This window comes from Oncorhynchus keta, chromosome 18, assembly GCF_023373465.1.
Source record: "Oncorhynchus keta strain PuntledgeMale-10-30-2019 chromosome 18, Oket_V2, whole genome shotgun sequence".
In the NCBI taxonomy this organism is placed as follows: domain Eukaryota; kingdom Metazoa; phylum Chordata; class Actinopteri; order Salmoniformes; family Salmonidae; genus Oncorhynchus; species Oncorhynchus keta.
Window position 1 is genome coordinate 45234879 of NC_068438.1, and position 27280 is coordinate 45262158.

Sequence of the window (27280 nt, forward strand, 5' to 3'; positions counted from 1 at the left end):
AGACAATACCACACAGCTATGTTCTAATGCAATGCATACACTGCCACCTACTGTTGAGTGAGAAATCTGGTACGAAAATGTCTGACATCCACTTTGATTATTGGGTGAATGATCCCATTAAAGCTAGACTCATTTGTTGCTACATCCATTTTTGGACTTAAATGAATGATATATACCCATTGATTTGATAAGAATATAATTTATAAAAGCTTATTTTAACTGTCATACCTCATCAGAACCCAAAATGTAAACTCATTCTAGTCCAATGTTTGTAAACAGTGTAAATGTAAACAAACACTGTATGGTTACACAACATGGTTAAAACTATAATGTTAATTTAATTGTAACATCATGGATGGTCAGTCCTTGCGTTCATCTCTCTGTCTATTCATTTGAGAGTTACATTTTTACAGACACATCCTTTTTTTAACCAAAACAGTGGCGGGGTAAGTGCTTTGCTATTGTTCCAACTCAGATCTACTCATTAGAGAATGCACAGCAATAAAAAAAGGGAAAAGTAGGACCTTGTCTGCAGTGATGTCATGACAACCTGGGCCTATATAGGGACCAAACCTCGTACCCACAGCCACACAAGTGAGAATTGGGGGTTAGACAAGGACTGGAAGCCCTAACTGATCTCACATCATACATCCACTCTCTGCCTGCCATGGCGCACCTCTCTGCCAGACTCCTGCTGCTGGGGCTTCTCCTGTGGGCCAGTTGGGTTTGCTCTGCCACACCCCAGGACGGGTGCACTTTCCTGGGGGAAGAAGAGACGAGCAGCTTCTATCAAGAGGGAGACGTGGTTCTTGGGGGCTTGTTCCCGCTCCACTATAGTCCTGTGTCCTCTGTGACATCATTTCAATGGGAACCGCAACAGACTACATATGAGTAGTAAGTGATGGGAAATGAAGAATGTTTTCTGTCTGTCTTGTTTGTCTCTTTCTCTCTTACGTGCATTGCTTCTAAGCCACTTGCTATCCTCTTCCCTGTAGTTTCAGTGCCAGGGCCCTGCGTTGGATGGAGACCATGATGTTTGCAGTGAAAGAGATCAACCAACGAAGGGACCTGCTCCCACACCTGACACTGGGGTTCCATATCCGCGACAGCTGTGACCATGTGCCTGTGTCGCTGAGAGGCTCCCTGCTGCTGGTCAACGGGCAGCCAGAATGGGGGGCAGACTACAGGGGAGCAGGTCAGGGTCCAGGTTCGGGCTGCACCGCTGTACGCAGGGCTGTATCCCCTGTTATCATAGGAGATGCCGCCTCTGGGGTGTCTATGGCTGTGCTCAGAACTCTGGGCTCCTTTCAAATACCCCTGGTGAGACTAGTGTTACGTATATTGCACTTTTATCATTGTGTAACAATCTTCTTATAGTTGATTAATTGCTTTTGATGGAGATAGATCCTTGGTAAAAGTATGGCTCATAACAATAGCCGAAATGGAATTACCCTAAAATATAGATGTCTTGAAGCTATTACAATTACATGTCTGATTGTTATGGAAATACTGTTACTTTGGCAGGAGCCATCCTATTTCATGACTTGAAAGCTACTTTCAAAATTCTATACATTTTATTATGAAATTGCATTCCTTGACTGCTAAATGAAAATTAAGGGCTATATGCAATGCTTGAGTACAACTTACAGAGTGCACATTTACCCTGTTGTTCTCTCTGCTTTGGACTGGCTTGTAGATCATAATATACAGGTATGGGATCATAATTTGATCACTCTTTTGTTGCTGAGAATTTTCCTGCACTGCAAGAAATGCAGATGAGTTTGGTGATTTACATAAGTGCACTGGAAAACCACGCTAAGATACGTTATATTAACATATTATATTAACAGTGTGGCACTTTCATGTAGGCTAATTTGGGCCAACTAATAGCCTGACAACCAATCAAGCTGCACAATGGACTAAATGTTCATATTCTGTTGCTGCAGGATTATTTTGCTGTGACAATACTGGACAAATGTAGATCGTTGATCTGTAATGTATTTTTACTTTGGCAGGAGACATGTCAATTCATATCTTCAAATGTTTTTGTTTTTTTAATCATGAAATTGAGTTCACATATATTGTATATATTAAAATCTATATGTAATGCTTTAGTACATTTTACAGAGTGCACTTTTAACCTGCTGTTCCCTCTTCTTTCAGGTGAGCTACTTTGCGTCCTGCAGCTGCCTGAGTGACCAGAAGCAGTTCCCTACGTTCATGCGCACCATGCCCAGTGATGCCTTTCAGATAAGAGCCCTGGCTCGCCTGGTACGCTACTTCCACTGGACCTGGGTGGGCGTCATCGGGGTGGAGTCTGACTATGCACGTTTTGCCATCCAGTTGTTTCTACAGGAGTCCGTTCACTTTGGGATGTGTGCTGCCTACGTCCACTTCTACCCAGTGGTCCTTACCCAGCATGCTGTGGGACAGCTAGTGGACACTATCCAGGTTAGCAAAGAAATAAACGTACAATGTCTTCAAAGCACATGATTATACATGTTGTTATTCTTGTAATTGTTACCCAGGGGTCGTCCTCCCGAGTCCTCCTGAATTTCTCCGGCGAGTCGGAGCTTCGGAGTATCCTCAGGGAGTGTCTCCATCGGAATGTCACAGGGCTGCAACTGATCGCCAGCGAGGCCTGGGCCACCTCCAAGTCCCTGTGGAGAGAGTTTGGGGATCTCCTGACAGGAACGCTGGGATTTGGAATACGGAAGGTTGATGTTATTCCAGGGCTCAAAGACTTCCTGACCAGACTAGGACCATCCCACGGACGTCAGTCGGCTTTCCTGGCAGAGTTCTGGGAAGAGACATTCAACTGTAGAGTGAACGATTCCTTAAACACACACACTCACTCTGTCAGTTACCTGGACAGAAAGCCCTGTAGTGGAAGAGAGGTTCTGGGGGATGTGTACACACCCTTTGCCGATGTGAGCCAACTCAGAGTATCCTATAATGTGTATAAGGCTGTGTATCTCATCGCCCATGCCCTGCAGGATATGACCAACTGTGTGGCTGGGCAGGGGCCTTTTATCAATGGCACCTGTGGGGACCCAAAGCATGTTAAACCATGGCAGGTGAGTCTATGGTTGAAGATACTCTGCTCATTATTGCTGAATAGATATCATTGCCTGTTTCTCATTTTCACGCATGCAGACACACACACACACCAGTAGGGGGAGTAGAGTGTATAGTTTCTCGTGTCTCCCTCTCCACTCCTCTTTCCCCAGCTACTACATTACATGAAGCAGGTGAAGTTTTCCACACTCGGGGAGGAGGTCAGCTTTGACCACAACGGTGACCCCATCGCTTCCTATGACCTCATGAACTGGCAGAGGGGGCAGGATGGCTCCCTGCGATTAGTTAAAGTGGGGTTCTATGACGCCTCATTGGCCGATGGCAGAGACCTGGTCATAAATGAGTCAGTGATTCAGTGGCCTGTGGGAAAGCAGGTGCGCCCTATATCACAGTCTAGGTGCTTGGTTCTACGTTTTCTTCTCAGTCTGTTCTTTGTTGTATTCTTAACGTCATTGAAGAATATCAAGTTGGCATTTTATAAACTACATTTGGCTAGTTTGAAAAGCGTTCTGAGACACTTTCCCTGTACACCGCTTAATACACGCGAGATGTATCAGTATATCTGAGTGGTGCCCCTCTGCCCCCCAGGCAGCTCGATCAGTGTGCAGTGACAGCTGTCCCCCAGGCACCCGTGTAGCCAGGAAGAAGGGGGAGCCTGTCTGCTGCTTCGACTGCATCCCGTGTGCTGAGGGGGAGGTCAGCAATCAAACTGGTGTGTTGTCCCTTATTTCCAAGCCTTTCTCACCAGTCATTGGTCAGAACTAAAAAAACAGTGTTGCTATTGCAATCTCTGTTTTCTTTTTCCTCTCTGTCAGATTCTTTAAACTGCATACGCTGCTCTGACGTCACGTGGCCAAACGAGGCCAGAGACCACTGTGTTCCAAAGACCATAGAGTTCCTGTCCTATCAGGAGTCCATGGGTGTCGTCCTGTGTGTGGTATCCATTCTTGGGGCCTGTGCCTCACTCTCTGTCTTGGCGGTGTTTGTTGCCAACCGACACACTCCCATCGTCCGCGGCAACAACATGGAGCTGAGCTTCCTTCTCCTCCTCTTCCTTTCCATCTGCTTCCTGATTGGACTGTTGTTCATCGGGGAGCCCTCAGATTGGCTGTGCCGGATCCGGTACCCAGCGTTCGGGGTGAGCTTTGCCCTCTGCATCTCCTGCCTCCTTGCCAAGACCATGGTGGTCCTCATGGCCTTCAGCGCCACCCTGCCAGGACGTGATGTCATGAGGTGGTTTGGTCCTGCCCATCAGAGAGCCAGTGTTGTGTTGTGCACTGCCGTCCAGGTACTATTCTGATCTTGTTGCTTTTCTTTTCATTGACCTCTACCTCTAAGGCTGCGTTAACACAGTCAGCCAGCCTTGTGACCAATTAGATCTGATCGTTTGCCAATAACTGGGCAAAAGCCTAGATTTGGGCTGCCTGACTAAATGCAGCCTAAGTGAAAGACATTAAAATGAATCAGACAATTGAATCACTTGATCAATATTAACACCAATATGGTTCCCTCTGGCCGACAGGGACTGATCTGTCTCATCTGGCTGCTGACCAGACCTCCCTACACCAACCTCAACACCGGCCACATCAGCTCTGTCATCATCATCGACTGTGCCATGGGGTCAGAAGTTGCCTTCTGGTGCGTTCTGGGATACATCGGCCTCTTGGCCTGCATGTGCTTCATCCTGGCCTTTCTGGCCCGGAAACTGCCGGACAACTTCAACGAGGCCAAGTTCATCACCTTCAGCATGCTGATCTTCTTTGCTGTATGGATAACCTTTATCCCTGTGTATGTGAGCACAGCAGGAAAGTACACAGTGGCCGTCCATGTCTTTGCCATTCTAGCCTCAGCCTTTGGCCTCCTGGTCTGTATATTTGCCCCTAAGTGCTACATTGTAGTGCTCAGACCAGAGAAAAACAACAGGAAACACATGATGCTCAAAGGATAATAGATTTACATGTGATGATTCCTGATCAGTATGTGGAATCAATATATTTTATTAATAAAAAGTCGTACCAGTTCATAATGCATTCACCACTGAGTTAATGTGCAACATTGACCATGTTTAATATGTTAAATATTTTTCATAGGTTAGGAAGAAGTTGCATAACGTTATATGATATTGAATAAAATGTAGAAATGTGCTCTTTATTCTGAAATAAAATATTTTATGTTGCATTATTAATTAGCATTTGACTAATTAATCTTCGTAAAACAAGTATATACTGGAATAAAACAAGTAGTACATAGCAGGCTGATTATTAGTCATTAATGGTCATGTGATAAAACACCTTCCACAGATATGTGATAAAACACCTTCCACAGATTTGTGATAAAACACCTTCCACAGATTTGTGATAAAACACCTTCCACAGATATGTGATAAAACACCTTCCACAGATTTGTGATAAAACACCTTCCACAGATTTGTGATAAAACACCTTCCATAGAAATATGATAAAACACCTTCCATAGATTTGTGATAAAACACCTTCCACAGATTTGTGATAAAACACCTTCCACAGATTTGTGATAAAACACCTTCCACAGATTTGTGATAAAACACCTTCCACAGATTTGTGATAAAACACCTTCCACAGATTTGCTTAGCAGTAGCAGGAGGAAGTAGCATATTACAGAAATGTGATTACTTAGCACTCAGTGATCTGAGAAGACATTTATTTACACTGCTAGCTACATAAAAGCAATGCTAATAATAAAAAACAAAGATAATCAAGGCATACATACTTGGTATTTTAATAACCATAGCTGAGTGCATCACTGGCATTTGTTCAAATGTTTCCATCTGACATTTACGTGTGTGTTTGTTTTAAATATTAGGCTTAATCGGCTTTTGGGAGGAAAGAAGCAGGCTTGCTCTTGATAATTGCTGAATGTTATAAACAGGCCTAAAGTAGCATAGGGAATGCATGTCGGGGAATGTTGAGGAGAGAAAGTGCATTGGTGTGATCACTTTTGGCAGGTTATGACATTGTTGCACTGTTGCAAATAGTTCCACAGGACATACAGAGAGAGCACAGTGAAAGAAAAGACCGAAAGTAATTGACAACCATTAGAAAATTGGAAATCACTTTCAAACCACTTGAGCAACAAGGCAGTGAAATACGTGCTGTAAAATATGTTCAGGCGAAATGGCGTTCGATTGCTGCGTTTAAATACAATTCAGTATATTATTTTTCATTGGGCCACATGTACATTGAAGTATCATTTGCAGTTGTCACTATGACAATGAGCACACCCTGAAAACAATGAATGGTCACACGGTAGCAGTGCATTAGAGACCTTATGAAAGGTCAGTCTTGTGTTGGCACCTTATTAAATAGGCAGGGTTCAGTAGGATGCGTTGATCAGTTGCTTGACAGGTGTAGGACTGTGGAACGATCAATTTTTTGCTCACCAATGTTTTATAGTTCCAGTGTAGCCTATAGTTTATCATTATAGTTATCGGCTTGGTAGATGGCCATGACGGAATGTACTCTACCACAACACAACTAACGTTATTATCACAACAGAACTAGCCTTCTAGTAGAAAACACTGTGTCAAGGAGAAGAGTCAAGGAGAAGAGCAGCAGGAAGCTCAGCTTGCTGTTGGCTCTGACGATGGGGGTGTCCTTATGAATTGAAAACACAGAGTCAAGGAGAAGAGCAGCAGAAAGCTCAGCTTGCTGTTGGCTCTGACAATGGGGGTGTCCTTATGAATTGAAAACACAGAGTCAAGGAGAAGAGCAGCAGAAAGCTCAGCTTGCTGTTGGCTCTGACGATGGGGGTGTCCTTATGAATTGAAAACACAGAGTCTGTAGACAGGCATGTCTCTGTAAGACCTGGACGCTGGTCTAGATCCCAAGAACAGAGCTGTTAGCAGTAGTCTTTCCTCCACCCAGCCATAAGAGACACACTGATGTCTACTCTCATCAATCTTGCAGTGCAGGATATGTGGGATATATTCACTAGCATCTGCCAAAGAAACACAGGATATAGAAGAATGTGAGGATTTTACATGGTCAATAAGGAAAACCAAAAAAAAAAATCTGCCACTTTATCCAGAGGGGTGTGAAGGAAAGCAGTTAATTGGTTATCATTAATATGGTTTATGGTATTCAGGTCCAGATTACACTGAGGGTGTTTCAGCAGTCTCAGGGTCAGGTATCAAAGGTTTAGTTTTTAGGTACGGCAGGTATTTTTAGGGTGTGAAGGGTCCAGAACGGAAAGCAGTCTCAGGGTCAGGTACAAAAGAGGGTGTAAGCAGTCTCAGGGTCAGGTATTCATTCAACAGAGGGTTATTCCAGAACGGCAATCAGGTACGGCAGGGGTCAGTTCATGATTTGTTAGCAGGCATAAAAACCAGTATTTTGGAGGACTAGAAAACAGGAGAGGGAAAACAGGCTGGAGCAGGGAAAAACAAACGCTCTGTAGGATTTATACAACAGACAAACAGAGAAGGGTATAAAGATGGTTGAAGGGGTCAACAGGTGAAATATATCAGGGTTGCATTACCACAATCATGCACTCAAAAGCTCACACTTTCTACTATTAAACAACTAAGTGTTTGTTTATTAAGAAAAAATGTGGAGAAATCACCTAACTTTGGATTTTCTTTTTACAGTGTTTCTCGGTCAAGGAGTACTTCAGCACCTCAGGCAAATTTCCTTTCATGTCTAAAACTCCTGAAAAGACAGTGTCATCCATTTGGAAAGCAGTCTCATTCAAAAGGCAGGGTCACAATGGGGCACAGGGGTCAATCTGGAGGCCCTCCAGAGGAGGGTCCAGTCTGCTCCAGACCTGGGAGATCTCTCTTCATGAAAGCAGTCTAGGGGTCAGTATTCCTTCAGAGAGGGTGTCTCAGGGTCCAGAACTGAGAGCAGTCTCAGGGTAGCCTAGTAGTTACTAACCAGAGCCTTTAGGGTCCAGAACCAAAGCAGTCTAGGGTCAGGTACAGTGTCTCTGCCTGCTAGCTTGTAGGTCAATGTATCCAGAGAGTTTATGAAGGGTCCACAGTAGTCCTGTCAGCTAGGAAACAACAGTCTCAAGGCAGGCAGGGGTCAATTATCCAGAGAGGGTGTGAAGGGTCCAGAACGGCAGGCAGTCTCAGGGTCAGGTACGGCAGGGGTCAATAATCCAGAATGGTGGGTTAAGGTACAAACCGGCAGGAAGTCTCAGGGTCGGGGCAGGCATAAAAACCAGGGAGGACTAGAAAACAGGAGCAGGAAAACAGGCTGGAGCAGGGAAAAACAAACGCTGGTAGGATTTACAAACGAAACGAACTGGCAACAGACAAACAGAGAACACGGGTATAAATACACAGGGGATAATGGGGAAGATGGTTGACTCCTGGAGGGGGGTGGAGACAATCACAAAGACAGGTGAAATATATCAGGGTGTGGCAAGTTACCACAATATGGACACACAATGCACTCAAAAGCTCTACATACTTTCTACTATTAAACAACTAAGATGTTTGTTTATTAAGAAAAAATGTGGAGAAATCACTATAACCTTTCCTTTTCATTTGGCTCTCATTGCATTGAATAGGAAATAGTACAGTAATCACAACATTACCAGTGAGCAAGTACCTTTAGACAGGCATATTTAGTATGAAAGTCTCTGCGTTCCTTCCACAAGAGCATGTCAGATAGCGTTGTCAATACACACATGGCCCCATGGACATTGGATTGGTCCTTCAGTAAAGGGGAGCACAGTCGCTCCTGAGCAGCCAGGCTCCTTTCACAGACAAAGGTAGTCCATGCTCCATCTGAGGCCATCAAACTCAGTAGGAACTCAGCCAGACCTGGGAGACCAAATCACCTCCTGTAAGAGACTGACTCTCAGCTGTACCTTCCAGTCTGTATGTCCCACAGACAATATCCACTATGCTCCAGCATGTCAGTGGCAGCAGCAGGGCTAGGATCTGGGTATAGTGACTGGACTCTGCTCTGAGGAGAATGGCTCCAGGGTCACAATGTGCACTGCTGATTATCACACTTCCTGACAGTCTCACCTGTAGCCAGTGAGAGGGGCTGCTGGGTCCAGAGGAGGAGTGTCCAACCAGTGTCAGCAGTCTGCTGTGGCTGCAACTCCGCAGTCCAGTGAGCTCTCTCTGCAGTCCTGTCAGCTCTCTGCTGTAGTCCTGGCAGCTCTCTCTGTAGTCCTGTCAGCTCTCTCTGCAGTCCTGTCAGCTCTCTCTGTATTCCTGTCAGCTCTCTTTGTAGTCCTGTCAGCTCTCTCTGCAGCCCTGTCAGCTCTCTGCTGTAGCCCTGTCAGCTCTCTCTGCAGCCCTGTCAGGTCTCTCTGTAGTCCTGTCAGCGCTCTCTGTATTCCTGTCAGCTCCCTCTGCAGTCCTGTCAGGTCTCTCTGTATTCCTGTCAGCTCTCTGCTGTAGTCCTGTCAGCTCTCTGCTGTAGTCCTGTCAGCTCTCTCTGTAGTCCTGTCAGCTCTCTCTGTAGTCCTGTCAGCTCTCTCTGTATTCCTGTCAGCTCTCTGCTGTAGTCCTGTCAGCTCTCTCTGTAGTCCTGTCAGCTCTCTGCTGTAGTCCTGTCAGCTCTCTCTGTAGTCTTGCCAGCTCTCTCTGTAGTCCTGTCAGCTCTCTCTGTATTCCTGTCAGCTCTCTGCTGTAGTCCTGTCAGTTCTCTCTGTAGTCCTGTCAGCTCTCTCTGTAGTCCTGTCAGCTCTCTCTGTAGTCCTGTCAGCTCTCTCTGCAGTCCTGTCAGCTCTCTCTGTATTCCTGTCAGCTCTCTCTGTAGTCCTGTCAGCTCTCTCTGTAGTCCTGTCAGCTCTCTCTGCAGTCCTGTCAGCTCTCTCTGTATTCCTGTCAGCTCTCTCTGTAGTCCTGTCAGCTCTCTCTGTAGTCCTGTCAGCTCTCCCTGTATTCCTGTCAGCTCTCTCTGTAGTCCTGTCAGCTCTCTCTGCAGTCCTGTCAGCTCTCTCTGTATTCCTGTCAGCTCCTCTGCAGTCCTGTCAGCTCTCTCTGTATTCCTGTCAGCTCTCTGCTGTAGCCCTGTTAGCTCTCTCTGTAGTCCTGTCAGCTCTCTCTGTAGTCCTGTCAGCTCTCTCTGCAGTCCTGTCAGCTCTCTCTGTAGTCCTGTCAGCTCTCTCTGTAGTCCTGTCAGCTCTCTCTGTATTCCTGTCAGCTCTCTCTGTAGTCCTGTCAGCTCTCTCTGCAGTCCTGTCAGCTCTCTCTGTATTCCTGTAAACTCTCTCTGTATTCCTATCAACTCTCTCTGCAGTCCTGTCAGCTCTCTCTTCAGTCCTGTCAGCTCTCTCTGTATTCCTGTCAACTCTATCTTCAGTCCTTTCAGCTATCTGTGCAGTCCTGTCAGCTCTCTCTTCAGTCCTGTCAGCTCTCTCTGTAGTCCTGTCAACTCTCTCTTCAGTCCTTTCAGCTATCTGTGCAGTCCTGTCAACTCTCTCTTCAGTCCTGTCAGCTCTCTGTGCAGTCCTGTCAACTCTCTCTTCAGTCCTGTCAGCTCTCTGTGCAGTCCTTTCAGCTATCTGTGCAGTCCTCTCAGCTCTCTCTGCAGTCCTGTCAACTCTCTCTGTAGTCCTGTCAACTCTCTCTTCAGTCCTGTCAGCTATCTGTGCAGTCCTGTCAACTCTCTCTGCAGTCCTGTTAGCTCTCTCTTCAGTCCTGTCAGCTCTCTCTGTAGTCCTGTCAACTCTCTCTTCAGTCCTGTCAGCTCTCTGTGCAGTCCTGTCAACTCTCTCTTCAGTCCTATCAGCTCTCTGTGCAGTCCTGTCAACTCTCTCTTCAGTCCTGTCAGCTCTCTGTGCAGTCCTTTCAGCTATCTGTGCAGTCCTGTCAACTCTCTCTTCAGTCCTGTCAGCTATCTGTGCAGTCCTGTCAGCTATCTGTGCAGTCCTGTCAGCTCTCTCTGCAGTCCTGTCAGCTCTCTCTGTAGTCCTGTCAGCTCTCTCTGTAGTCCTGTCAGCTCTCTCTGTAGTCCTGTCAGCTCTCTCTGTATTCCTGTCAGCTCTCTCTGTAGTCCTGTCAGCTCTCTCTGCAGTCCTGTCAGCTCTCTCTGTATTCCTGTCAACTCTCGCTGTATTCCTGTCAGCTCTCTGCTGTAGTCCTATCAACTCTCTCTGCAGTCCTGTCAGCTCTCTCTTCAGTCCTGTCAGCTCTCTCTGTATTCCTGTCAACTCTCTCTTCAGTCCTTTCAGCTCTCTGTGCAGTCCTTTCAGCTATCTGTGCAGTCCTCTCAGCTCTCTCTGCAGTCCTGTCAACTCTCTCTGTAGTCCTGTCAACTCTCTCTTCAGTCCTTTCAGCTATCTGTGCAGTCCTGTCAACTCTCTCTTCAGTCCTGTCAGCTATCTGTGCAGTCCTGTCAGCTATCTCTGCAGTCCTGTTAGCTCTCTCTTCAGTCTTGTCAGCTCTCTCTCTGTAGTCCTGTCAACTCTCTCTTCAGTCCTGTCAGTTATCTGTGCAGTCCTGTCAACTCTCTCTTCAGTCCTATCAGCTCTCTGTGCAGTCCTGTCAACTCTCTCTTCAGTCCTGTCAGCTCTCTGTGCAGTCCTTTCAGCTATCTGTGCAGTCCTGTCAGCTCTCTCTGCAGTCCTGTCAACTCTCTCTGTAGTCCTGTCAACTCTCTCTTCAGTCCTTTCAGCTATCTGTGCAGTCCTGTCAACTCTCTCTTCAGTCCTGTCAGCTATCTGTGCAGTCCTGTCAGCTATCTGTGCAGTCCTGTCAGCTCTCTCTTCAGTCCTGTCAGCTCTCTCTTCAGTCCTGTCAACTCTCTCTGTAGTCCTGTCAACTCTCTCTTCAGTCCTTTCAGCTATCTGTGCAGTCCTGTCAACTCTCTCTTCAGTCCTGTCAGCTCTCTGTGCAGTCCTGTCAGCTATCTGTGCAGTCCTGTCAGCTCTCTCTTCAGTCCTGTCAGCTCTCTGTGCAGTCCTGTCAACTCTCTCTTCAGTCCTGTCAGCTATCTGTGCAGTCCTGTCAGCTCTCTCTGCAGTCCTGTCAGCTCTCTCTGTAGTCCTGTCAGCTCTCTCTGTAGTCCTGTCAGCTCTCTCTGTAGTCCTGTCAACTCTCTCTTCAGTCCTGTCAGCTCTCTGTGCAGTCCTGTCAGCTATCTGTGCAGTCCTGTCAGCTATCTGTGCAGTACTGTCAGCTCTCTCTTCAGTCCTGTCAGCTATCTGTGCAGTCCTGTCAACTCTCTCTCTTCAGTCCTGTCAGCTATCTGTGCAGTCCTGTCAGCTCTCTCTTCAGTCCTGTCAACTCTCTCTGCAGTCCTGTCAGCTCTCCCTGCTCCCCTCCATTCAAAGCCTCCAGAACGGCTTGCAGTCACACCTGGTAGAATATCAGGGTTTCTGTTGATCTCCTCCACAGTGACTATCACTATCGAGTCCTCTTGAATTGTGCTGGAGAAATACATGGCATAACATATCTTCACATGGCTGCACATACACCCCACCTTAAAATCTTTTGATCAATTTGAAAGGCACCATGTTGAAGACAGTTTTACCCTAAGAAACGGATCCATATGTTGTGGTGTGGAATGGATTTAAATACATTTAATACAGATGTATCCTGCTAATAAGAATTCAAGCTGAGTGCAATATATTTGCATGTACAGTGCCTTGCGAAAGTATTCGGCCCCCTTGAACTTTGCGACCTTTTGCCACATTTCAGGCTTCAAACATAAAGATATAAAACTATTTTTTTGTGAAGAATCAACAACAAGTGGGACACAATCATGAAGTGGAACGACATTTATTGGATATTTCAAACTTTTTTAACAAATCAAAAACTGAAAAATTGGGCGTGCAAAATTATTCAGCCCCTTTACTTTCAGTGCAGCAAACTCTCTCCAGAAGTTCAGTGAGGATCTCTGAATGATACAGTGTTGACCTAAATGACTAATGATGATAAATACAATCCACCTGTGTGTAAGCAAGTCTCCGTATAAATGCACCTGCACTGTGATAGTCTCAGAGGTCCGTTAAAAGTGCAGAAAGCATCATGAAGAACAAGGAACACACCAGGCAGGTCCGAGATACTGTTGTGAAGAAGTTTAAAGCTGGATTTGGATACAAAAAGATTTCCCAAGCTTTCCCAAGCTTTAAACATCCCAAGGAGCACTGTGCAAGTGATAATATTGAAATGGAAGGAGTATCAACTTTCAGCTCATACAAGGAGAAGACTGATCAGATATGCAGCCAAGAGGCCCATGATCACTCTGCAGAGATCTACAGCTGAGGTGGGAGACTCTGTCCATAGGACAACAATCAGTCGTATATTTCACAAATCTGGCCTTTATGGAAGAGTGGCAAGTAGAAAGCCATTTCTTAAAGATATCTATAAAAAGTGTTGTTTAAAGTTTGCCACAAGCCACCTGGGAGACACACCAAACATGTGGAAGAAGGTGCTCTGGTCAGATGAAACCAAAATTGAACTTTTTGGCAACAATGCAAAACGTTATGTTTGGCGTAAAAGCAACACAGCTCATCACCCTGAATACACCATCCCCACTGTCAAACATGGTGGTGGCAGCATCATGGTTTGGGCCTGCTTTTCTTCAGCAGGGACTGGGAAGATGGTTAAAATTGATGGGAAGATGGATGGAGCCAAATACAGGACCATTCTGGAAGAAAACCTGATGGAGTCTGCAAAAGACCTGAGACTGGGACGGAGATGTGTCTTCCAACAAGACAATGATCCAAAACATAAAGCAAAATCTACAATGGAATGGTTCAAAAATAAACATATCCAGGTGTTAGAATGGCCAAGTCAAAGTCCAGACCTGAATCCAATCGAGAATCTGTGGAAAGAACTGAAAACTGCTGTTCACAAATGCTTTCCATCCAACCTCACTGAGCTCGAGCTGTTTTGCAAGGAGGAATGGGAAAAGAATTCAGTCTCTCGATGTGCAAAACAGATAGACACATACCCCAAGAGACTTACAGCTGTAATCGCAGCAAAAGGTGGCGCTACAAAGTATTAACTTAAGGGGGCTGAATAATTTTGCACGCCCAATTTTTCAGTTTTTGATTTGTTAAAAAAGTTTGAAATATCCAATAAATGTCGTTCCACTTCATGATTGTGTCCCACTTGTTGTTGATTCTTCACAAAAAAATACAGTTTTATATCTTTATGTTTGAAGCCTGAAATGTTGCACAAGGTCGCAAAGTTCAAGGGGGCCGAATACTTTCGCAAGGCACTGTATGCATTTAGTCATCAATGCAGTGAGAGATAAATATCTGGAGTGACTTCAGTAGAAACTAGTACATTTCTCTGGCATCCTCTGGAGTTTCTCATCAGGTTGTTTAATTGCCTTTTTAGATGTCCCATGATATGTCATTTAGAGTAGAATCATTTGATCTCAGTTTTTTACTGAGAGAATGAAAAAAATTACAGATGCAGTGCTGATTAAACAAACAAGAGTAACACTTATATCCTCCAAATCCTCCAATATAATATGTTTAAGCAATAAGACACGAGGTGGTGTGGTATATGGCCAACATACCAAAGGCTAAAGGCTGTTCTTAGGCACAACGCATCATGGAGTGCCAGGACACAGCCCTTAGCCGTGGTATATTAGCCATATACCACAAACCCCTGAGGTACCTTATTGCTATTATAAACTGGTTACCAATGTAATTAGAGCAGTACAAATAAATGTATAGTCATAACCGTGGTATACGGTCTAATATACCGCAGCTTTCAGCCAATCAGAATTCAGGGCTCAAACCACCCAGTTTATAATATAATAAGAAGTTGTGTTATACAGACTAAAAATAAACTAAATAATTGCATCAATGATTCCTAAATATAATGTTTCTAAAGAGAGAAATTGTTAGTGCTGAAAGTAGATGATCGGATCTGTAAAAATGTACAGTACCAAAAAGAAATGGAATTGAACACACCTACTCATTACAGAAACAATTAAAAGATTGGACACACCTAGTCATTACAGTACCAATTAAAAGATTGGACACACCTACTCATTACAGTACCAATTAAAAGATTGGACACACCTACTCATTACAGTACCAATTAAAAGATTGGACACACCTACTCATTACAGTACCAATTAAAAGATTGGACACACCTACTCATTACAGTACCAATTAAAAGATTGGACACACCTACTCATTACAGTACCAATTAAAAGATTGGACACACCTACTCATTACAGTACCAATTAAAAGATTGGACACACCTAGTCATTACAGTACCAATTAAAAGATTGGACACACCTACTCATTACAGTACCAATTAAAAGATTGGACACACCTACTCATTAGAATACCAATTAAAAGATTGGACAAACCTACTCATTCTGTAAGGGTGCGTGCAGGTGGCAGAGAAGTCAGGCGCAGGAGATCGAAATTGGTATAAAACGGAGAAGTTTAATAAGTGCTCAAAAACTCAGAAAACCAAAATATACAAAATAATACAAGTGGATACAAAACCCATCGCACACCAGAACATATCTAGCACAAAGTTTACAAACAAACAATCACCGACTGTCACGCTCGCTATCCTCAAACTCCCTGTCATAAGTCAACCAAAGCGCAGCGTGCATCTAGTTCCACATCTTTTAATGAAAGTGAAACTGAAACAACCAAAAAACAAACAGGTAAACAGCAAAGACCGTGATGCAACCGAGGTGCACACACACACACACACACACACACACACACACACACACACACACACACACACACACACACACACACACACACACACACACACACACACACGGAATATTAATTACCCACGAAACACAGGTGGGAAAAGGCTACCTAAGTAGGGTTCTCAATCAGAGACAACGACAGACAGCTGTCCCTGATTGAGGACCAAAACCAAAGGAAAATGAAAAGAGGATCAGCGATGGCTAGAAGGTCGGTGACTTCGACCACCGAATGCCACCCGAACAAGGAGAGGGACCAACTTTGGCGGAAGTCGTGACACATTTTTTAAATTTTTACTATTTTTACTATTTTCTACATTGTAGAATAATAGTGAAAACATCAAAACTATAAAATAACATATACTGTATGGAATCATGTAGTAACCAAAAAAAGTACTAAACAAATCAGAGTATATTTGATATTTGATATTCTTCAAAGTAACCACCCTTTGCCTTAATGACAGCTTTGCACACTGTCGGCATTCTCTCAACCAGCTTCATAAGGTAGTCACCTGGAATGCATTTCAATTAACAGGTGTGCCTTGTTAAAAGTGAATTTGTTTAATTAATGCGTTTGAGCCGATCAGTTGTGTTGTGATACAAAGGTATGAGTCCAAATCTCACATTTGGACTCATCAGACCAAAGGACAAATGTGAGATTTGGACTCATACCTTTGTGAGCTGCAGAGTAGGTGAACGGATGATCTCTGCATGTGTGGTTCCCACCGTGAAGCATGGAGGAGGAGGTGTGATGGTGTGGAGTGCTTTGCTAGTGACACTGTATGTGATATATTTAGAATTCAAAGCACGCTTCACTTTAACATTCTGCAGCAATGCACCATCCCACCTGGTTTGCGGCTTTTGGGACTCATTTTTTTCCAACCGGACTATGACCCAAAGCACACCTCCAGGCTGGGACCAGCATCCTGGAGTCGCCTCTTCACAGGTGATGTTGAGACTGGTGTTTTGTGTTTACTATTTAATGAAGCTGCCAGTTGAGGACTTGTGAGGCGTCTGTTTCTCAAACTAGACACTCTAATGGACTTGTCATTTTGCTCAGTTGTGCACCGGCGCCTCCCACTCCTCTTTATATTCTGGTTAGGGACAGTTTGCGCTGTTCAGTGAAGGGAGTAGTACCTAGTGTTGTACGTGACTTTCAGTTTCTTGGCAATTTCTCTAATGGAAGCTAGCTTTCATTTTTCAGAACAAGAATAGAATGACGAGTTTCAGAAGAAAGTTATTTATTTCCTGCCATTTTGAGCCTGTAATCGTACCCACAAATGCTGATGCTCCAGATACTCAACTAGTCTAAAGAAGGACAGTTTTATTCCATGCTTTTGTCACTTCTAGGTTAGACTACTGCAATGCTCTATTTTCCGGCTACCCGGATAAAGCACTAAATAAACTTCAGTTAGTGCTAAATACGGCTGCTAGAATCCTGACTAGAACCAAAAAATTTGATCATATTACTCCAGTGCTAGCCTCTCTACACTGGCTTCCTGTCAAAGCAAGGGCTGATTTCAAGGTTTTACTGCTAACCTACAAAGCATTACATGGGCTTGCTCCTACCTACCTCTCTGATTTGGTCCTGCCGTACATACCTACACGTACGCTACGGTCACAAGACGCAGGCCTCCTAATTGTCCCTAGAATTTCTAAGCAAACAGCTGGAGGCAGGGCTTTCTCCTATAGAGCTCCATTTTTATGGAACGGTCTGCCTACCCATGTCAGAGACGCAAACTCGGTCTCAACCTTTAAGTCTTTACTGAAGACTCATCTCTTCAGTGGGTCATATGATTGAGTGTAGTCTGGCCCAGGAGTGGGAGGGTGAACGGAAAGGCTCTGGAGCAACGAACCGCCCTTGCTGTCTCTGCCTGGCCGGTTCCCCTCTTTTCACTGGGATTCTCTGCCTCTAACCCTGTTACGGGGCTGAGTCACTGGCTTGCTGGGGCTCTCTCGTGCCGTCCCTGGGGGGGTGCGTCACCTGGGTGGGTTGATTCACTGTTGTGGTCGGCCTGTCTGGGTTGCCCCCCTTGGGTTGTACCGTGGCGGAGATCTTTGTGGGCTATACTCGGCCTTGTCTCAGGATGGTAAGTTGGTGGTTGAAGATATCCCTCTAGTGGTGTGGGGGATGTGCTTTGGCAAAGTGGGTGGGGTTATATCCTTCCTGTTTGGCCCTGTCCGGGGTGTCCTCGGATGGGGCCACAGTGTCTCCTGACCCCTCCTGTCTCAGCCTCCAGTATTTATGCTGCAGTAGTTTATGTGTCGGGGGCTAGGGTCAGTTTGTTATATCTGGAGTACTTCTCCTGTCCTATTCGGTGTCCTGTGTGAATCTAAGTGTGCGTTCTCTAATTCTCTCCTTCTCTCTTTCTTTCTCTCTCTCGGAGGACCTGAGCCCTAGGACCATGTCCCAGGACTACCTGACATGAGGACTCCTTGCTGTCCCCAGTCCACCTGGCCATGCTCCTGCTCCAGTTTCAACTGACCTGAGCCCTAGGACCGTGCCCCAGGACTACCTGACATGAAGGCTCCTTGCTGTCCCCAGTCCACCTGACTGTGCTGCTGCTCCAGTTTCAACTGTTCTGCCTTATTATTATTCGACCATGCTGGTCATTTATGAACATTTGAACATCTTGGTCATGTTCTGTTATAATCTGTACCCGGCACAGCCAGAAGAGGACTGGCCACCCCACATAGCCTGGTTCCTCTCTAGGTTTCTTCCTAGGTTTTGGCCTTTCTAGGGAGTTTTTCCTAGCCACCGTGCTTTTACACCTGCATTGTTTGCTGTTTGGGGTTTTAGGCTGGGTTTCTGTACAGCACTTTGAGATATCAGCTGATGTACGAAGGGCTATATAAATAAATTTGATTTGATTTGATTTGATTTGATATTGATTCTTTATTCAGAACAACAGTTTTCAGCTGTGCTAACATAATTGCAAAAGATAAACTTGGATTAGCTAACACAACGTGCCATTGGAACACAGGAGTGATGGTTGCTGATAATGTGCCTCTTTAAGCCTATGTAGACATTCCAGCTAGAGTAGTCATTTACAACATTAACAATGTCTATACTGATTGTCTGATCAATTTGATGTTATTTTAATGGACAAAAAAATATGCTTTTCTTTCAAAAAACAAGGACATTTCTAAGTGACCCCAAACCTTTGAACGGTAGTGTATAATAACACTTCCTGTACACTGGAGGGAAAAGGCTGTTATATTAGGCCACAGTTACAATTACTGTGTATCTCTTTACAAGTCATTTGGTATTACCTGACCTTTCATTTATTGCAACATCTACTTGAAATGGGTTACACTGGTTTACAATTACAGATAGATATCATTCACAAAGCCGAGCGCATCAGCTGCAAAAATAGGCCTTGATTCTAGCTACCATGTTATGCCATGTGCATTACAACTAGAGTATATGACATCGTATAACTGGCCGAGCTTGCTTCCTCTTTGTTATCACTGTTCTGTCTGGAGGTATCTGGTGTTGGAGGTCTCAGGTCCAGTTTGGTTGTCCTCTGTGGTCCTGGAAGGGGAGGGCCTAGGCGCCAGGCCTTGAGGCCTAAACTTAAATAACACTTTAGGCCTGTGGTGGGAGATAGCAAAGCCTACTGCCTGGCTCAGTGACACATCCTCCAGAGTGTGACATCACACTGGCACCTTCCATGAGCCCAGGGGATACTGCTGCTGTTGCTGCAATGTGGAGGCAACTCATCATAATGAGGATGACACATCAGTTGTTTGTTACAGAAAGCTCACAGCTGTGCCAGTGAGAGGCTGGACATTAAAATGCTCTTGACACCAATGGTCCTTATACAGAAGTCTGAATACTTAAAGCTAGAATCCTTAATTTAAACAGTGACAAAGCAGAATCCCCAGCTCTGTTTTGGTCAAAAACAAAAAAGCTGAGGGAGGGGCCTTGAGAAATGTAACCACTCACAAATTAATGGACAGAGCTGTGGATGCCAGTACTGACCATCCATTATATGAAAAGTATAGTTATAACCATGTTTTGAGGCTATAGAGTGCTAGTTTGCGTTGTTTACAAACATTGGAGTAAAACAAGCTTATATTTTTGGTTCTGATGGGGTACGCCAGTTGAACTATGCTCATGAGGCATTTATAAGCTATAATATTCTAGAATCAATGGGTTTAATATATCCTTCATTTATAAGCTATATTTTCCAAGAATCAATGGGTATATATCATTAATTTATAAGATATATTTTCCAAGAATCAATGGGTATATATCATTATTTTATAAGTAATAATCAATGGGTATATATCATTCATTTATAAGTAATAATCAATGGGTATATATCATTCATTTTAAGTAATAATCAATGGGTATATATCATTCATTTATAAGTAATAATCAATGGGTATATATCATTCATTTATAAGTAATAATCAATGGGTATATATCATTCATTTATAAGTAATAATCAATGGGTATATATCATTCATTTATAAGTAATAATCAATGGGTATATATCATTCATTTATAAGTAATAATCAATGGGTATATATCATTCATTTATAAGTTATATTTTCCAAGAATCAATGGGTACTGTATATGATTTTATCATTTTGAATTTTAAGTCCGAACGGATGTAGCAATTAACATTTACATTACATTTAAGTCATTTAGCAGACGCTCTTATCCAGAGCGACTTACAAATTGGTGCATTCACCTTATGACATCCAGTAGAACAGTCACTTTACAATAGTGCATCTAAATCTTAAAGGGGGGTGAGAAGGATTACTTATCCTATCCTAGGTATTCCTTAAAGAGGTGGGGTTTCAGGTGTCTCCGGAAGGTGGTGATTGACTCCGCTGTCCTGGCGTCGTGAGGGAGTTTGTTCCACCATTCTAGTTTTATTGTGAATTAGAATAATGTTTTTAGAAATGCGTTTCAAAATCTATATTTTTGAATGAATGTCTTTGAATACGTCTCTTTGCACATTTGCTGAATATGTGAGACCTGTATCAGATGGATGCATCAGATCTGGACACAGAGAGAAACATCTAATTCAGCCAAGGCTTGTCTGTAGACTGTGTAGATGTCAATACATGAGATGCGCTGGTACTTTAGTTTATATCCACTCGAGGGTGGATTGTTTTCTTTGTCAACTCTTCATGATTGTCAGTGTATAGTACACTGTCTTCGGTGAGCTGAGCTGTTGCTATTTTTGTTTTCTGAAGAAAAAAAATACACTATTAGATATGCAAAGATGCGATTACACAGTTGGAGATTTACTTAACAGTATATGGGGCAGATGGGTACAGTTGAATGAATCCTAATAAAACTTCAAATGTAGAGAACACACAGAATAGTTTTTAACTAACTTTATTTAATAAGATTGAGGGACAATTTCCAGTTTTAAATCAACATGTCAATAAATAACACATTGACATTTTACATGTAATAGTTTTTGTATTTAAGTTAGTAAAGTATATCATTGGTCTTCCCCATCATATGTTGTTTGGTGTTTTCCTTTGGTCTCAGCAATATAATGAAACATTTAGGAAGAAAGATACAAAATAGCATTCCATAACTAGAGGCCAGAATAGCAAATATCTCTACAGCTACAGTGAACTTCCCAGGAGAGCTGACATAAGCTGGTATAAAGGTGATCCAGACTGCACAGAATATGAGCATGCTGAAGGTGATGAATTTGGCCTCATTGAAGTTATCAGGCAGCTTTCGAGCCAGAAAAGCCAGCACAAAGCACAAGAGAGCCAGCAGTCCTATATACCCCAACACAGCCCAGAAACCAATAGCTGAACCCACATCACACTCTAGAATGACCTTTTCCTTATAGGTCTTCATGTTCTTGTAGGGGAAAGGAGGGGAGACTGTTAACCAAAGTACACAGATCAGGACCTGTATGAGAGTGAAAGCCAGAACACTGAGTCTCTGCTGTGGAGGACCAAACCATTTCATGATATTACTGGCTGGAAGTGTAGCCCTGAAGGCCATCAACACCACTATTGTTTTCCCCAGAACACAAGACATGCAGAGGACGAAGGTGATCCCAAACGCTGTGTGGCGCAGCATACAGGACCACTCAGAGGGCCGGCCAATGAAAGTAAGAGAACACAGAAAACACAGAGTCAAGGAGAAGAGCAGCAGGAAGCTCAGCTCTGAGTTGTTGGCCCTGACGATGGGGGTGTCTCGGAATTGGAAGAAAATTGTTGCTATAATAATAGTTAAACAAACACCAATCAAACAAAACAGAAGTAAAATTACCCCCATGAGCTCAGTGTAGGACAGAAATTCAATCTCTTTTATGACACATCTATCCCCTCTCCCATTGGACCAGTATTGGAACGGGCACTTCATGCACTTGGCTGAATCTGTTTAGAGAAAGAAAACCCCCCCAGAAAAAAGCCACAGTGTTAATGATTCAGGAAAGCATGCAGAACATTTGACAAAGTATATACTGTGTTGGTTCTATGCATTTTCAGTTAAGGTTTAAGGGATTTGTGAAGGCCAGCAGACGTTAGAATAGAACGTGATGTCCAGTATTTAATCCAAGCATGTATTCACCTCACCAACTGTTGTTTTTGATGGCCGAGTGTAATTTACCTGTAGTGTTGCTGATCTCGCCGCCTGAACATGGGACACAGTCATAACAGCATACAGGTTTTCCTTTCTGTACAGCCTTACGAGTGCCTGGGGGACAGCTCTCACTGCACACTGACACAGGTACCTGGAACACACACAAACAGACTCACATAGGGGACCAAGGAGAGTTTGAGTATTCATGTTCACTCAACATATCTATGCTGTTAATTATAAATCACCAATGTTTGTGCACTGTAGAGTGTGTGATTTGACTTGTCTCAATACTGTACCTACCAACAGGGGCTGAGTGGTTAAGGTTAAGTGTAATTGTTGTGTTAAAGAATACCATGCAGGATAGCATACTGACTTCCCAGCCAGAGATATGAGAACAGGACAATATGTAAATGTACCGTCTCACTATTTCCTCCCCATACAATGCTAACGTTGTTCATAGTGAACTGGTGGTCTCCAGTCAAAGACGAGCCATAGAAACCGACTGTGGCCACTTCCATGGTTCCCGATGTGGCACTTTGTAAATTAACAAGTTCATATCTGGCTGGGGAATCTCCATTGCTGTCAAAAAAGACTCTCTCGTCCTCTCCCGTTGTGAAATTGACAGACTGTAGATAGTGCAACAGCTAGAGAGGAGAAATGGTCAAGAAAGAAAATGTGTTTTCTATGTAGCTTTGCATCATCATTCTGTTATTATCAGTCTACAGTGAAATCATTTATTTTACTTGAACTGATTTGAAATAGACAAAGGTCACTTTTTTAGAGGTATATTCTTGCTCACCTGCCATGGCTGGATGCGTGTCGGTTGAGCACAGCTCCCATTATAGAAGGGGCCCTGGCTCTCCTCACATGTCAAGAGGTTGTGGAGGGCGTGAGCTACAGCGTACACAGACTTATACACGCTATTAGTGAATGTCAGCTTGGACACATCTGTGAATGTGTTCTGCACACCTCTTAAACTCTCCGAGCCGTTGCATGGCTTCCTCTTAGGTGCTGTAGTCACATTGAGAGAGCAGTCAAACACAATCTCCCAGAAATCCCTGAGAAACATGCTGTTGGGGAAGTGAGAGGGGTGGACATCCCTCAGATGCTTTCCAAGCCCAGGGATGTGAGCCCTGGTCACCGTGAAGCCTATGGCGCCCACAAGGGCGCTGTGACCCTCGATGGCAGTGAGAGAAGGGTCTGTGATCCAGGCATCACTGCCGATCCACTGCAGTCCTGTGATATTGTGCCTGTAGAGCTCACTCGCCAGAACCTTGATCTCCCTGTGGGTCATGAAGGCCATGATGACCTTTGAACTGGACTGTTTAATAATCTCCACTATCCTGAGAAGCTCATGGCGCGGACCTGTCTGCTCAAATGCCTCAGAGTATTCTATACACACTCCCTCCTCCTGTGCAGATATCATAAAGGTGGCTAGGCCTCTATTCCCGTAGTCATTATCACTGCTTATAGCCCCCACCCAGCTCCAGCCAAAGTGTTTGACCAGCTTTGCCAGGGCTCTGCTCTGGTAGAAGTCACTGGGGATGGTTCTGAAGAAGGAGGGGAACTCCTTTCTGTTACTCAGACAAGCACAGGTGGCAAAGTGGCTGATCTGTGTGTGAAATAACAGCATTTTATTGGAAACTTTACATAACATACTGTAGAGTAGTTTTGACACCATGAGCTAAGTTTTGTTATCTTAAAAGACATTGATCCACAAAAATAAGACCTTTTGTATAGTGGCAGTATAAAATAATATATTATATTGTATGAGTGCATAGAAAAGTGAATAGAACATCTTACTACTGGTATACGAAACCTTCCGATGATTCGGGCCAATCCAATTGTTGGTGTCGAGGCAGAGTGGCCTATGACAGCCTGAGCCATGTCTGTCTTGGTGCAGTTCCCTTCATCGATAAATCTCTCCTGGCCACTGGCTAAAGCCAAACCAGACTTCAGGATGTTGTCGTATCCACACGCATTGTAGATATTGTAGCCCAGAGTATGGTTTGGGAGAATTGCCGGATTTCGATTGATTTCTTCAATTGCAAATATAAGTGTTTGTGCAAATTGGAATTCTCTGAAATTCATACTGAAGAGAGATAAATATATATATATGTAAAAGACCTGCCATTAAAGAAGGCTAAATATATCTCACCAGTCTTACACACAACCCAAAACCCTACGAGGTGAACCTCAGATGGACATGAGATTAAAAGCCTAGGATATGAACCGTAGATGGACAGTGGATTAAAACCCTAAGAGATAAACATCAGATGGACAGTAAATTAAAATCCTAAGAGATAAACCTCAGATCGACAGTAGATTAAAAAATAACTGATAACATTGAAAACAGTGAAAGTCTCATATTTGAAAAAACTGAGAGAGGATACTCACTTCTTACACCTTGGTGGGTCTGGTAAACTCTGGAAGTTGGGTACCCTGCCGTCGTACTCCGTCTGGAAGGTGAAGATGCCTCCGATGACAAGGTCCCCGTCCTTGGCCAGCTCTGGCAGCTCTGCCCTGCCCTGCAGCCTACACACAGGTTCTCCCTCCCCTATCAGCAACAGCAGCACCAACAGGACAAGCTCCAGCAGTGGCATGGCTCCTGGCTCCATAGTGCAGTCTAGAGCTAGGTCTGGCTCTGTAGTGCAGTCTAGAGCTAGGGCTAGCTCTGTGGCTCTGAGGCCCCTCACAACTCCTCTCTTTATACTCTCAGAACCCTGTGTCTGTCTCAGAGCCTTTACCACAGAGGCCCTGTCTGTCGGTGCTCCAGTCCCTGCTCCTGTCCCCGTCCACATGCTGCCCACACCCCCTTCAACCTGGCATGTAGGAGGTGTGACAGGTCTCTGAGGTATCGAGAGGATGACGTAGGGGTCTTAAGAGAGCATAGGAGAGCACGCCTGGTGCAGGCAACCCAAGTCCTTACAGTGAGGACGCATGCGCCCAGCATGATTTAGCCTGTAGGTAGTGCCCTGCTGTTCAGAGTGTAACGTAACACTTTCAACATGTGGCACATTATGTACTGTATCAGGGCACGTGGCTGCTCTTTGACTGCTTAAACTCTGTGGCGGCTTCGTGTACAGAAATATATCAGTGGTTTAACTATTGACCTTACAACATAACTATTGACCTTACTACAGAACTATTGACCTTATTACAGAACTATTGACCTTACAACATAACTATTGACCTTACAACATAACTATTGACCTTACTACAGAACTATTGACCTTACTACAGAACGAGTGACCTTACAACCAAACAATTGACCTTACAACTGAACTATTGACCTTGGTACCAAACTATTGATCTTACTACAGAACTATTGACCTTACCTACCAAACTATTGACCTTACTACAGGACTAGTGACCTTACAACCAAACTATTGACCTTACTACCAAACTATTGACCTTGCTACCAAACTATTGACCTTATTACAGAACTATTGACCTTATTACCAAACTATTGACCTTACTACAGAACTATTGACCTTATTACCAAACTATTGACCTTACTACAGAACTATTGACCTTATTACCAAACTATTGACCTTACTACAGAACTATTGACCTTATTACCAAACTATTGACCTTACTACAGAACTATTGACCTTATTACCAAACTATTGAACTATTGACCTTATTTACTACAGACCTATTGACCTTACTACAGAACTAGTGACATTACAACCAAACTATTGACCTTACAACTGAACTATTGACCTTATTACAAACTATTGACTTATTATTGACCTTACTACAGAACTATTGACCTTATTACCAAACTATTGACCTTACTACAGAACTATTGACCTTATTACCAAACTATTGACCTTACTACAGAACTATTGACCTTACTACAGAACTATTGACCTTATTACCAAACTATTGACCTTACTACAGAACTATTGACCTTATTACCAAACTATTGACCTTACTACAGAACTATTGACCTTATTACCAAACTATTGATCTTACTACCAAACTACTGACCTTACTACAGAACTATTGAACTTAATACAGCACTATTGACCTTACTACAGACCTATTGACCTTACTACAGAACTAGTGACATTACAACCAAACTATTGACCTTACAACTGAACTATTGACCTTATTACCAAACTATTGATCTTATTACCAAACTATTGATCTTACTACCAAACTACTGACCTTACTACAGAACTATTGACCTTAATACAGAACTATTGACCTTACTACAGACCTATTGACCTTACTACAGAACTAGTGACCTTACAACCAAACTATTTACCTTACAACTGAACTATTGACCTTATTACCAAACTATTGACCTTACTACAGAACTATTGACCTCATTACCAAACTATTGACCTTGGTACCGAACTATTGACCTTACTACAGAACTATTGACCTTACAACCAAACTATTGATCTTACTACAGAACTATTGACCTTACTACAGAACTAGTGACCTTACAACCAAACTATTGACCTTGGTACCGAACTATTGACCTTACTACAGAACTATTGACCTTACTACAGAACTATTGACTTTTTTACAGAACTATTGACCTTACAACCAAACTATTGACCTTACTACCAAACTATTGACCTTACTACCAAACTATTGATCTTATTACAGTACTATTGACATTATTACCAAACTATTGACCTTACTACAGAACTAATGACCTTACTACAGAACTATTGACCTTTTTACAGAACTATTGACCTTACCTACCAAACTATTGACCTTACTACAGAACTATTAACCTTACTACAGAACTAGTGACCTTACAAACAAACTATTGACCTTAGTACTAAACTATTGACCTTGGTTCCAAACTATTGACCTTGGTACCGAACTATTGACCTTGTTACCGAACTATTGACCTTGCTACCGAACTATTGACCTTACTCCCGAACTATTGACCTTACTCGCCAACCTATTGACCTTACTCGCCAACCTATTGACCTTGGTACCGAACTATTGACCG

The 27280-nt window shown here is 43.6% G+C and overlaps 2 protein-coding genes across 2 annotated transcripts; one reads left to right on the forward strand and one right to left on the reverse strand.

The window, feature by feature from the left end:
- The first annotated feature begins 622 nt into the window (after positions 1-622).
- LOC118377336 (extracellular calcium-sensing receptor-like) lies at positions 623-5273 on the forward strand. Its single transcript, XM_035764223.2, has 8 exons — positions 623-894; positions 996-1320; positions 2164-2451; positions 2529-3077; positions 3231-3452; positions 3667-3790; positions 3894-4366; positions 4601-5273. Exons 1-8 carry the CDS (start codon positions 668-670, stop codon positions 5024-5026), a joined length of 2634 nt encoding a protein of 877 aa, XP_035620116.1. The 5' UTR covers positions 623-667; the 3' UTR covers positions 5027-5273.
- A 15795-nt stretch (positions 5274-21068) lies between these two features.
- LOC118379701 (extracellular calcium-sensing receptor-like) lies at positions 21069-24958 on the reverse strand. The gene is made up of 6 exons (XM_035766726.2): positions 24697-24958; positions 24103-24391; positions 23099-23911; positions 22716-22943; positions 22327-22450; positions 21069-22094 (listed from the first exon to the last, which is right to left on the reverse strand). Exons 1-6 carry the CDS (start codon positions 24915-24917, stop codon positions 21181-21183), a joined length of 2589 nt encoding a protein of 862 aa, XP_035622619.2. The 5' UTR covers positions 24918-24958; the 3' UTR covers positions 21069-21180.
- Between the last annotated feature and the right edge of the window lie 2322 nt (positions 24959-27280).